The 13,365-nt window shown below is 43.6% G+C and overlaps 1 protein-coding gene across 1 annotated transcript in view; it reads right to left on the reverse strand.

Moving 5' to 3' along the window:
* Window positions 1-12,488, reverse strand: part of ANKRD28 (ankyrin repeat domain 28) — an 805,300-nt gene extending 792,812 nt beyond the window's left edge. Inside the window, exon 1 of the mRNA XM_029589217.1 lies at window positions 12,016-12,488. Coding sequence (XP_029445077.1) covers window positions 12,016-12,042 — 27 coding nt within the window. The 5' untranslated portion in view covers window positions 12,043-12,488. The remainder of the gene's footprint in view (window positions 1-12,015) is intronic.
* Window positions 12,489-13,365: the final 877 nt, after the last annotated feature.

A 13,365-nucleotide genomic window follows, 5' to 3' on the forward strand; every position in this document is an offset into this window, starting at 1 on the left:
TTTTCTCCAGCTCGCTCCCAAACAAGAGCAAGCCTTTAAAAGGTAACTTCATAAGGTTAGACTTCAAGATTAAATCAGCCAACCAATTTCTCAGCCATAGCTGACGCCTTGCCGCTATTACCGAAGTGCAGACCAAATCACAGCCTGCATCTGCCCTGGAATTCACATCAGATTCATCAATCTCCTGCAAGAGAAGTAAACAAGAGAAAACCACCAGAGAACAACACGAAGCTATCTGCAAATTCATTGCTTCAAAGGCCTGCTGAAGGATAGCCTCAATTCTCCTATCCTAGGCATCCTTCAGGGCCGCTCCCCCTTCTACGGGAATAGTCATCTGCTTAGGGACAGCAGACCCAAACACATTCACCTTCGGAAAATGTAACTGTTCTCTCACAACTGGATCCAGGGGGTACAGTCCTTCCAAGACTCCCCCCCCCCCCATTTTTTTAAGTTAGTTTCCGGGGCGTCCTACTCAAGATCAATTAATTCTTGAATGGCCTCCAAAATAGAGAAGAAACATGAGGCTTTATGCAAAAAAATCAAAATGGGATCTTTCTTTGGCTCAGACATGGATTCAATCCCAGGCATTCCCAGCATCTGCATGCATTTTGTGTGTTTTATTGTACCCCGACCTGAACGTAGGAAGGGCGGGTAATAAATGTTTTAAAATAAAAAAATAAAATGACTGGGAAATCAGAGATAGTAACTCATCTTTACGAAAGAGCCTCCACAGTTCTATATAGCTGCAATCCCGAAGAAATTTCCCCCATCCTCCAGGAAGAATCAGCTTCATCATCATCCGTGCCATCTGGATCCCTATCGGGAAGACCGGCTCCCGGCGTACTCCAATGCTTACCTGCAGGACCAGGGATGCAGGATTTCACTGCCTGCAACCCTGATCTGTTAACAGTGGCCAGGGCCGAGGTCAGAGCCTGAAGAAGAGACTACAGTCCTTGAAAAAAAAATCCTACCTAAGAAAAGGCAGAGGGATCTATGCCAAAAGCAGGGGGCACCTGGCCTGTGCCCACAGAACTACCTTCCCCCACTGATGATCCAGTTAGGGAAGCTCCAAAGTCAGGCGACCCTTCTGGCAGTTCTTCCATTCCCACACCAGGCTGGGAAGAACCGGGCTTAGTAAAATCAGACTGAAGCTATTCGTCCTGAGCTTCCAAAAAGCGCTGAAACAAGTTAGAGCAGTGATGGCCAACCTTTTGAGCTCAGTGTGTCAAAATTCATAAAAAACCCAAGCATAACTCGGGTGGTGTGTCACTTCTAGAAAAATCCATAATTTTGTGATATTTGTAGCTCTAATTAATAACAAGTTATAATTTTAATATATGTACTGTATTTATTAATAAAGCAAAAACAAATAATTCTTTACCTTACCTGCTTAGTGCCTTTTTTATTGCTGAATTTCATTGGCTAAATCTTCAATTGAAGGTTGGTATTTCGTACACTTCAAGCCCAGGCAAGAGTTACAAACTTCATCTGTCAGTCTGTTTCTTTTATTGGCTCCCATTCATTTTCACACCACTCCCTCCCCATCCCCCAGGCATGCACACATTCATTCTCACACACACAGACCCCCAGGCAGGCACCCATGCATTCACACACATACACCCCCCAGGCAGAGTCCCATTCATACACATGCACACACTAAAGGCAGACCCCCCCTCTCTTTTGCCAGCAACCTCGGAACCTCTCTCATTCCTCTGCTGCCACTGTCACTGCTGCCACATGGCTATTGGGGAGGTGCCGATTGCTGCTACTGACACTGAAGTCCATTCTGCTGCCTCCTCTGTGCAGGCCCTGTGGGCTTCCACTTTCTCCATGCTGATCTCGTACATTGTGAGATCCGTTGAGAAAGTGCTATTCTTGCACATTCCCAAAGATTACATGTGCCAATCACTAAAAAGTAATCTATATATTTTTTTTTGCCTTTGCTGTCTGATCTTAGTTTTCTAATTGGCTGGTCACAGGCTTTTTTTTTCCTACCTTCCCTTTCTTATTTTTTTTGCCAATTCCTTTTATATTGTCTTTTTTTCTGTTTCTTTTCTCTCCATCTTCTTCCCTCAAACACACAGTCAGGGTCTCATTCTCACATGCATTTCTCTCTCACACACACACGGGCTCTCACATGCTCTCTCATACAATCATTCATACACACACACAGTCTCTCACTGGCACATGCTGTCTGACTCTCACACACAGGCTCTCTCTCTCTCTCTCTCCCCCACATGCTGTCTTGCTCAAGCACATGCTGTCTCTTGAAACATTCAGGTCCTCACTCTCAAACACAATCTCTCAACTCATCTCATACACGCACACACACACACTCTACAGACCCTCAGCCTCTCTCTCACCTCTGGGCCTCCTCTTCGCGGGTCGCCGCAGGATGGGCCCTGCAGCGGCCCTGATCTTCTCGGGCTGCGGTGGCCCTGCTACCGGGCCTCTTCCTCTTCTCGGGCCGCTGTGACTTGGAATTCAAGGCGGCCCGTAAGCACAAGTGCTGGTCCTCTTCTGCATGCGCTGATGCTTCACCTCCTTCCTGCCCACGCGGCTCCGGCAACGTTTACTTCCGGGGCCGTACAGGCAGGAAGGAGGAGGAGCATCAGCACGTTTAAATGCAATGTTTCTTCGGGCCGTGGTGACGTGAGCCTCACCACGGCCCTGCCTATCGCTGCGCCGAATGAGCCTCCCTGCGCCCAGGGGCATTGGGGAGGTGGGTTGGAGAGGTCCGGAGGGTGGGGGGATACTAAAAACCTAATTTTAAAGGGTCGGCGCAGCCAAAAAAAAAAAAAGGCTCAGTGCAGCCGATAAAAAAAAAAAAAAAATTCCCGATAGTCCATGAAATGCTGCGCGTGTCAGCAAAAACATCTCGGCGTGTCACCTCTGACACGCGTGTCATAGGTTAGCCATCACTGAGTTAGAGGGAACGCCAGGCTTAGATGCCCGAATATGACAAGCAACACATAGGGCAAGGCACTTAGGCTTCTTTGCTATGGGCACCATCAATTCATCAATAAGCCCTAACAGGCGTCTGACAATAGTACATGCAAAATTTAGACATGCAAAACTTAGGAACTCAGTGTTCCATAATAAGTGCACAAACTGAGCTCCCTCAGAACCCAACTAAGTACACAACTGGCTGCTCTGCCAGATGCATAAGCACGAACCAACAGAAACTGAAGAGGGCAGTCTTTGGTGCACAAAAAATGCACGAAAATGCTGCTGCAGCCTGTAATGCAGCGAGGAAGACAAGCCATGTTAGCAGGGCCAAGCCATAAAGGCTTCTCAACCCGCCAGCTGACCACATCCCTGAGCTCTCGAAGAGGCAGGAACGACCTTATGATCTCACGCCAGCATGAAGACCAGGGGTGGGGCAGAAGGAATCCTTACCCAACTCTCTTCTCTATATTTTTTATTTTTTTTTAATTACCCTTTACCTGAGCTCAGCCCATCCCAATTCAGTACGAGGTTGGTCTCCGGCTGTGGGGGGAGAGGGCATATATCTTCACCGCCATGTTCGGCTTCCTGCTTGCCTTTCAGCTGTTTTTTGGGGATTTTTTTTTCTTTACAGCAAAGTCCACACCAGTTGAAAAACCAGCTACTGGACCAAGGCACTCATCAGACCCCACAGAAATCACCTCGGCAATTCTCAACTGAGGTAGGGACCCATAAGGTATCACCACAGGAGAAAGGGACAAATAATCCTTTACTTTTTTTAAGCAATCCCCAGTAGGGAGCTACACGTCCACCATCTGCTGGAGACAGAATACTGGCAAGCTCATATCACTGCAGGGGTACAAATACAATGATGTCAGCTTTGCTCCGTCTCCATCTGCTGGTAGAGGTGCATAAACTACTGGTTTCACCTGTCTGAAAGATAAAATGTATGTTCCTGAGTTTTCAAATCCTTGATAAACATAGCCATGGTAGTTTGGAAATCTTTTAGAGATGATTCATAAGCCTCCACGATAGCCTTCAAACATAATGAAAGTAATGAAGAAATTATTTACCGGATAATTGTTTTCCTAGCATGTAGACAGATGGACTCAGGACCAGTGGTTTATGCTCCCCTGCCAGCAGATGGAGACGGAGCAAGCTGACGTCACAGTATATATAGTCCTGTACTGACCCCAGCCAGCCAGTATTCTCTTCAAAAGCAACTGTGGACAGACTAACAAAAAACTTGATTAAAAACAAGTAAACAGAACTGTACTCAACCAACCATAAACACTGAACTCATGTATGATTCTAGGCACCCCAAGCTAAGGACTGGATGAACACTTACCAGTAATCCCTTGGGACCCAGAGCCCCACAGGAGGACTACTGACAAACTCATGCGGCAACCAAAGGCAGGAAGCTGAGTCCATCTGTCTACACTAAGGAAAACAAAATTATCAGGTAAGTAATTTCTCCATTTCCTAGCGTGTAGACAGATAGACTCAGGATCAGTAGGATGTACCAAAGCTACTCCAACAGGGTGGGAGGCTGCTTGCATGCAAAGGCTACATCTTCTCGGGCCTGCACATCCAGACGAGAAAACCTATAAGGAGGACCACGTCACAGCTCAGCAGATAGCAATGGAAGACAAACTAACCTCCGCCCATGACACTGCCTGAACCCCAGCGGAATGGGCCCTGAGTAGGCATCAACTTTCCAGCATCCACATACACGGCTGTGACCGCCTCCTTAATCCAAGCAGCTAAGGTAGTCCATGAAGCCGGAGTGCCCTGCTTACTCCCACCATGGAAAACAAACAGGCGATCCATCTTTTGAAAAGACTCAAGAGCCCTCCAGATACCACCCTACAAGATGCTTAACATCCAAGGAGCAGAAAAGGTGAAACTCCTCAGCATCCCTGAACTTATCCAGGGTCGGCAAGGAGATGGACCGATTCAAATTAAAGTCCAAGACTACCTTGGGCAAGAAGGATGGAACAGTACGCAGCTGTAATGCCCCCAGAGTCATCCGAACGAATGGCTCCCGGAAAGACAAGGCCTGCAGTTCAGTATTATCCATATAAAAACATTCGCAAACCACGCAGGATGTGCTGGGCTCTCACATACTCAATGTGCTAGCATGCAGGTCGATGCAGATCAGTCTCTTATTTAACTTCACCATATCAGCCCACACTTGTTTCACTTGCAGACACTGAATTGGAAAACAGAGAAAGTCTCCAACACATTCTTATATGTGCTGCTGAAAAACTAGGCCCATTCTCCCAAACACCAGGGAAAGCCATCACACAAAAACCACTCTGCTGAAAGATCTTTGAAAACAATGATAGAGCATCAGAGCTCTATTATGGGTCGAGGCATCTGTGATTGCGCATTGTTTAGCTAGGCAGCACTCATCTGCTAATTTCACTTTTGCAGTTTTGGAAAAAGTGGCTTTGGACGCACAAGGGGGCAATTTGGATGCTTTATTAATATGTAGAGAACAGCGATGGATTTACAGGTTGAATTCTGTACATTCATTTGGGTTAAATAAAAAGAGATAGATTAGGATGCCTGCTGTTAGCAGATGCATTTTGGGTTATGTGTTAGTGTAAATGGCGTTAAGGACTGGACAGGGTTGGTGCTTATGAATTTACATTTGACATCTTGAAGTGTAATTAACGACTGTTGTGTTTAAATGTTATCATCAGACTGGATATAGGGTTGAGCGTTAAGCCATTAATAAAGGAGATATATGTTTGAAGGCATATGGGTTTGCCAGGGGACTTTGTTACTTTGTTGTGTGTTTGTTATAGCTAGTATTTTTAGAAATTTTGACCCCTGATGCAGGCGAGTGAGTTGCTGAAACATGGGCCTTTGTGGGGTTGCGTTTCAAGATGACTAGAGATGACACAGCGTTGGAGCCGTTCTAAAAGTGACTGTGGTTTATGTTTATGAGCTACATTTATATAAGATAAGTGCATTCATGATTATTAGGTTGGTCTGAAAGGGGTTAAGTTTGCCTAAGGAACCAGCACATGAATGAAGCTAACATGTTTGTAGCCCATTGTGTAGCAGGAGACAATTTATTGAATTTGTTGCACCAATGGTCTGATGCTGTGTTTGTCTGCATTATGAATTGGGAAATTCTGAAAGAAAAAGTTTAAAAGAAAATTTTGAAGTGATATTTGCTGCTTCTTTTTTGGTTGCATTAATAAAAGGGGAAGACGTTTCTGCTGTGGTTTGGTACAGAACACCCAACCAACCATCCACAGAAGCCTTCCTTACAATTTCTGGAAAAATCCTATGAAGTCATCCCAAGAATCACCTGTGTGGTTCACTGCACCTGCCTATATTCATAGCAGGAGGATGCCAGGAGCTCAGACTACATTTGTTTGTTTCAAAAAGGTGTTTATCACTTCCTTAGCACTAACGCTGTCTCTCCCAACTAAATTGTTTACAATTCAGCACATGAAAGAGAGACTTCCTTGTTGCATTATGGGAATTTTCTACAGGATTCTGGCAGCCAATTCATCCCATAGCACAATAAAGCCAGCAATTTCAAATGTCCTACGCCCAGAAGAGACTGAACAATGGCAGAGGACTCAAAACATTACATCAACATTTTGAAATATATATAGACCCCCCCCCCAAACACCAAGTTAAATCATAAAAAAACTGTTTTACTTTTGCCAAGTGGCACATAAGTTCATTTTGACAGGAAGTAACTTTTTGATCAATTTTCTTCCTGCAATAAACAATTTTAATATGACTTCTGAATACTGTAATAGCTGCTTCGTTGCATTTGTTTATGGTGAATTTTTATATAATTTTTCTGTCATTTTCTTTATTATTGTATTGCAGCAGATCAATAAAGTTGTCTCTGCTATGCATGTTTGCCATCTGTGAAAAGGCTATATCCATTTTTTGAAGAAATATTTCACAAATTTATTTTTTTTTTTAAGATAATCAACAGGGCCAGACATTGTTGAAACTGCCATGCATAGGACTTAGATTGGATTCCTAAGTCAGCTATTCTGCTCCCTGGACTGTCCAGGAATGTTTCAGAGTTGGCATTCTCAGACCCTGTGGCAAAGGTGCCTCAGTTATCACACAATGACAGCACCTAGAGGTCAGATAAAGGTCCACATTAGCCACATTCAGGAAGGAACCATGGTTTGTTGCACCTAGCAGAAGACCCTCACTGCAATGATGGGTTGAGTTAAAGGGGACAGAGAAAAAAAATAGCTGAAACCCCCCCCCCCCCCCCCCCGGTAGTTATGAACAAATGTTCTCATGGTATCTCAGCCCAACAGATTCTAATTCTGATTGAGTTAGATGTTAAAAGCAGGAGGAGGGAAATGACTAGTAAAAAAAAAAAAAAAGGATAAATCAACTAATAAATAGCTTTTCTTCATTTAATACTAATGCCTGTAGCTCTTCAAAGTTCTTTATGATAGAGAACAAGTATTCAATTTCCATACATGCTATATCAATGTGAATTACAATACTTCTCATTTTCATGTTACTTCCTGCAGAAGTGAATCCCAGAAAGCAATAAAACCAGCACGTTCTGTATTTAGTCACAAACCAAGACAAAAAAAATGCTCAATACAAAAACAGGGAAAAATAAACCTAGAAATTAAAATTGTTAAATTGCAACTAGCTACATAAATAGGCTATTTGTAGACTATTCTAGTTCTAGATACATTACAGATGGATAAATAGAAAAAAACATTATGAGCATGACAATATTGAACCCATTAGAAAACATATTGTGGTAAAATATGGAAAAAAATGATAAAAAAAGAAGACCATCATTGCTAAAAGAAGTGTAAGTACCAAGCAACTACACTGTTTGATATATGGAGAGAAAGAAAATCAACAAGTACCAAGAGATGCAATCAGACCAAGAAAATGTGACAAAGATACACACACTTCTAACTGTATTGAGCACCACCAACTTGATTTAAAAACTTCCAAGCACATCTTGGATGTGCTGCCTGTAGATATGACCTCCAGAAGGAAGCCGTCATTGGCACAATGCAAGTTTAAAGAAAGGCATCAGCAATAAATTTAAAAGACCGAATCATACCCAGCATACCCTGGGTCATGAGTGAGAGCCACTCCTGTCATGGTGTGCACAAAACAAATCCATTAGGCGTGATTATCCCAGGAAAAACAACTTTTGTTACAACAACCACAATGAAAAATACTTGAGCTTAAACATTAAAAAGTGTATTCAAATCCATATATGATTACAATTATGAATTAATCACAATGCAAAATAACCCTAGTTGAAGTAAAGTTGATGGAAGTGCAATAGCACACCCCTGGCTTCACCTATAGGACAGGGCCTTCCATTTTCAGTTTTTATTTTACATTCTCCAAAAATGTATGTTTATTATAACAAAAACAGAAGAAAATCAGTGGAAAACCTTTCCCACTGATTTCCTGCCGCTTTTTTTTTTTTTTTTAGCATAACACTGATAAATTCCAAAGGAAAATAAAATAAAAACTGAAAACAAAGGTCCCTATCTAGATGTAGGGACCAAAAAGGGGCTTTCAGCACCACTGCTCTCGCTAAGCTGTGCACATGCACACAGGTCATAAACACCTGTACACGGCAGAACATATTGCGAACCAGAAAACCAGATATTATTTGCATTATACTAGCTCGTAACGCACAAATTTTAAATCAGTTATAAAAATTCTGCACAAAAGAAAAACAAGTTTGCGCTTGAGGCCTTTCAAAAAGTAGAGGGAACATTGTTCAAACACCCTCGCTACAAAAAATGTATTTTATTCACAGCAATCTGCTGTACAAGATGTCAATATCCCATTGTGATTTCCGGCGAAGGAAAGTCCGTATCACTGGGGAGGTTTCCCTCAGCCCCTTAGATTAAAGACCTCCACCGGCTGAGAGATGCAACTCCCCATATAAGTTTCCAATGGCACTTGCAAATGACATTATTGCTGCGGAACAGGTAGGCAGTAAGGTCTTGTCATCTGTGTAGGATCTCAGAGGAACTGACTCTGCCCTGCAGTCTCGCTCCCTTTGATTAGATTTTGGTAGTGATCCAGAAGTTGTTTTGGAATCTCTACCTTCTGGTTTACCATAGATGAAGCAGCATGTTCGTCCTGGTAAGTCTTTCAAAATACCATCAAAACTGACAGTAGTGACCCTGGAATCACTTTTAGGCCGATTCAGTAAAGTCTGTGGGAGAGCGGGCGAACGCCTGCTCTCCCGGCGCGCGTACAGGCCACTCGCCTGTGCACTCGATGCAGTATTAAATTAGGTCCGGCGGTAGAAACGGGCAAAAGGAGGCGCCAGGGACACTAGCGCGTCCCTAGCACCTCTTTTTGGCCCGGAGCGACGGCTGTCAGCGGGTTTGACAGCCGACGCTCAATTTTGCCGGCATCGGTTCTCGACCCCACTGAGAGCTAAGGGCTCGCAAACCTGACGCAGCAAAATTGAGCGTCCGGTTTTCGACCCGACAGCCGCCAGCCGACTTCAAATTTTTTTTCCTTTTTTTTTTTTACCCTTCGGGACCTCCGACTTAATATCGTCATGATATTAAGTTGGAGGGTGCACAGAAAAGCAGTTTTTACTGCTTTTCTGTGCACTTTCCCGGTCACCGAAGAAATTAGCGCCTACCTTTAAGTAGGCGCTAATTTCTGAAAGTAAAATGTGCTGCTTGGCTGCACATTTTACTTACTGAATCCCGCGGGCATACCTAATAGGGCCCTCAACATGCATTTGCTTTATAATTGTGAAAATTAATAAAATAGTCCAGGTGAGGTAAAATCAAAATATAAAAATACAAACGTTCATAAACAATTTATACACTAATATATAAACAAAATCCAATTTAGCTTAAAAATCTAAAATTAAGGCTAACTTTCAGAATCCCTGCCACTTAAAGTAAAATGTAATTTGCTTGAATGGTCTTTTGTGCAAATTTACATTTGCATGTTGAGGGTGCTATTAGGTTCGGTGGATTGGACGCGCGTTTTCTGCCCCTTAAAACGTTGGAGCGCACTGTACTGTATCGGCCTGTTTGGAAGCTAAGGACTTTGGGAAATCAATCCCTCAATGACCGTGCAGGCAAGATTATCCATGTTTCTGTCTACATTTGAGCCACTGGTGATGAAACATGAAGGTCAATTGTGGAGCACAAACAAAATTTAAGTTATAGAGAGAGACATTAATGCTGTTAATATTACCTTGGTTAAAAATCGGTATTTCCTTTCCAGAAGATTAGAATTTCTAGAAAATCATCTAAATCTTGGCATGTTAAATTTTCCTAAAGTGATAAGTGAGACACCATCCATGACATTAAAGAAATATTTTCTTGATGTATTATATTTTGAGTCTAACCAAGTTCTATTAACAAGGTTTGGGTTTTTTTGCCTATGCCCGCTCAATCTAATTTTCAACAAAATCAAAGCTGTTCATCTTCTACAGAACTTTTTAATCTGACAAATTTCTTGGAAAACTCAGGCCCTGAATTACAGTGCATGGAATTTTGCTGACTGATGGTGACCTTAGCAATGTGATGAGATTACATTTTAGAAACAAACTTGTTTTCATGGCCAAGTTGTTACGATTTTTCCTGATCTGTCTAAATTAACTCAAGAGAGGAGGAAAGGACTTCTTGTTTTAAGGCAAGTTATTACATTGGATGCTTCTTTTATTCTGTGTAAATGCATGATTAAATAGAATAGCTGTTACATTTTCTTTGCTAATGAGCAATTGATGTCATTTTTGGACTCCAGAAGAATATTAACATCTTCCTCGAGTCCTTAAATAAGTCCAGTGATGAGATCTATTAGCTGCAGATTTTTTTTTTCATTTTAAGTATTTTTCTTTTTCATTATTTTCCTTAGGTCTCCTTGGTTTCAACTTCTCCTCCCTAATTTGTTTGAAACACTGGAAATTACTGTTTTTGACACTTCCTTATTTTGGGGGTTTTTGTGTAATATTGTACTTTAGCTAATTTTCATGGTTTTTTCTGTGTGCAAGGATATGATGCTTTATAATTGTGAAAATTAATAAATAGTCCAGGTGAGGTAAAATCAAAATATAAAAACAAAATTTCATAATTTATACACTAATAATCCAATTTAGCTTAAAAATCTAAAATTAAGGCTAACTTTCAGAATCCCTGCCACTTGAAGTAAAATGTAATTTGCTTGAATGGTCTTGTGTGCAAATTTACCTCTTTTTAAAATGTTTAAGCTGAAGGCAATACAACTGAATGTTAATACGTTTATCACACTCACATTAAGCATCATATGGTGTATGGCTTTACAAATCCAGTTGCTAGTGTCTCCCACTGTACCAAAGCAGCAAAGGTTTCTGCATACTCTAGTCTAAAGCAATCGCATGCCGGTAGAAGGCTCCTGGAAGACCCTTGTATAAACAATTTATGAAGATAACGTGTAAGAGTAGAGCAGAGCTAACGAGAGACTCTGAATAAGAAATTAGTAGCACCTTGCAGCTCTACAAATAGCACATACAATTCAAGTATATGCAGTCTAGCTAAGAAAGAGAAAGCTTATAAAAAATAAGGCATCGGAAATGCAAGGAGCCTCGGTAGCCAATGTCAACATACGTAAAGAAATAGGACGGACCACCCTACTCCCTACAGCTCCTCTAGGAAAAGAGCACCAGCCCCGAGCCATACTCCCACCTGTTAGGCCCAAGCCGACGTTACCTGAGCCCACCGGCACAAGAGCTGGAACTCCCAGAGAGGCGGATTGTCTATAAGTCAGAAGAACATGATATCTAATAACATGTACACACACACACAAACTCACTCCCCAACTTGTTTCTAGAGTGTGTGTGTGAATCCGGAGCTGCCACAGAAATGGGACTCGACGCGTTTCCGCAGCGCACAGGATCCCTCAGCCGCCAGGAGGCGGTCCTGGACTCCAGCACCTGTCGCCCACCCCCGGGGCCCGCACACTTTAGAAATAACTCCCGGTAACAGCAGACCGACGAGTCCTCGCGTCAGCCCCCCCCCCTCCCTACTCCCCAACCCGGGAGCGCCGAGCTCATCACCTTACCTGTTCCCGGAGCTTCAAAAACACCATGGTGGCCCCCCGACCGCAGAGACCCCCACCGTACAGCACGTTGCGGCTCCGCGGCACCGCCACCGCCGGTCACACTGTCCCGTCCGCCTCCCCCTCAGCAGACTCTCTCTGTCTCTCGGGCCAGAATTGACCGAAGTCCTCCTCCTCCTCCTCTGCCTCCCACCCCGAGCCTTCCCCGGCCGCCTCCAGTCACCGCGCCGCTGGCTCCTGTCAGGAACGGCCACGGCTTCCCAGCTCTCCGCCCCGCTCGCGTGCGTGCGCGCGCGTGTACGCATGCGCACGCGCCCCGCACCTCCCTCGCCAGAAACGGACCAACCGCGACTAAACCCTGCCACCCCGCTGCCGCCGCGTCACCAAGCGTCAAGGCCGAGGCTGATTGGGCGAATACCCGCTACCCTCCCCCAAGCAAGGGGAAGGTGAGGTAGCGGAGAGGTAGAAAGCGCTCTCTACAAAGTAACAGGCACCGGGATTGGTTGCCTCTGGGGTTTGGTGGCGGGGGGAGTAACCACGGCGCTGCTCGTTGTGGGAAGGAAGGGGGCGGAGCATGGGGGGTGGGGGGGGTCATAGGAAGTCGGGCAGGTTGTTTGGAGCGAAAGTGGTAGCTTTGGAGAAACCTGCTGTTGTGGGTCAAGTGTTTCGAGATTTTTACATTCTAGCAGTTTCCCACCATCAGTGGGGAGGGAGAAAAACCTCGTGAAATTGCTAGAGCGTATGTTTGAATGGAGTAGCCTGTTGGTTAGAGTATTGAGCTAGGAGCCAGGGAAACTAGGAGATCCAACTGATGCTCTTTCAAACTTTACCTAGTACCTTGGGTGCAAATTTAGATTGTAAACCTTCTGGAGATAGGGAAATATTTGAATGTAATCTTCTTTGAAATGCCTGAAAAAGTAAAATATAAATCAAATTAATGTACAGCAAAAGCTTGCATACCATTCAGGTTGGGTTCCTCTGCAAACACCATACCTCTACTCACATCTTTGCAATGATTAATGCACATGTAAAATCAGTTCCTCAAAGAAAATATTTGCTTTATCAACTTTAAAAAAACAAACCATTTTATTCTATTTGGCATCTTGGCCTTAACTTCAAACAAATGCAAATTGGATTGGAGAGACAAAATTATTATACTATTTTAGCATCTAGACAGATGAAGCCAGAACCAGTGGGTTTATACACCTCTAGCAGCAGATGGAGACAGAGCAAAGCTGACATCACAGTACATATACCCCTGCAGTGACATCAGCCCCCCAGCATTCTCCATCTCCAGCAGATAGTGGATGTACATCTCCCTACTGGGGATTGCTTTAAAGTTAAGGAGAAAAG

This window comes from Rhinatrema bivittatum, chromosome 2 (genome assembly GCF_901001135.1).
Source record: "Rhinatrema bivittatum chromosome 2, aRhiBiv1.1, whole genome shotgun sequence".
Lineage (NCBI taxonomy): Eukaryota > Metazoa > Chordata > Amphibia > Gymnophiona > Rhinatrematidae > Rhinatrema > Rhinatrema bivittatum.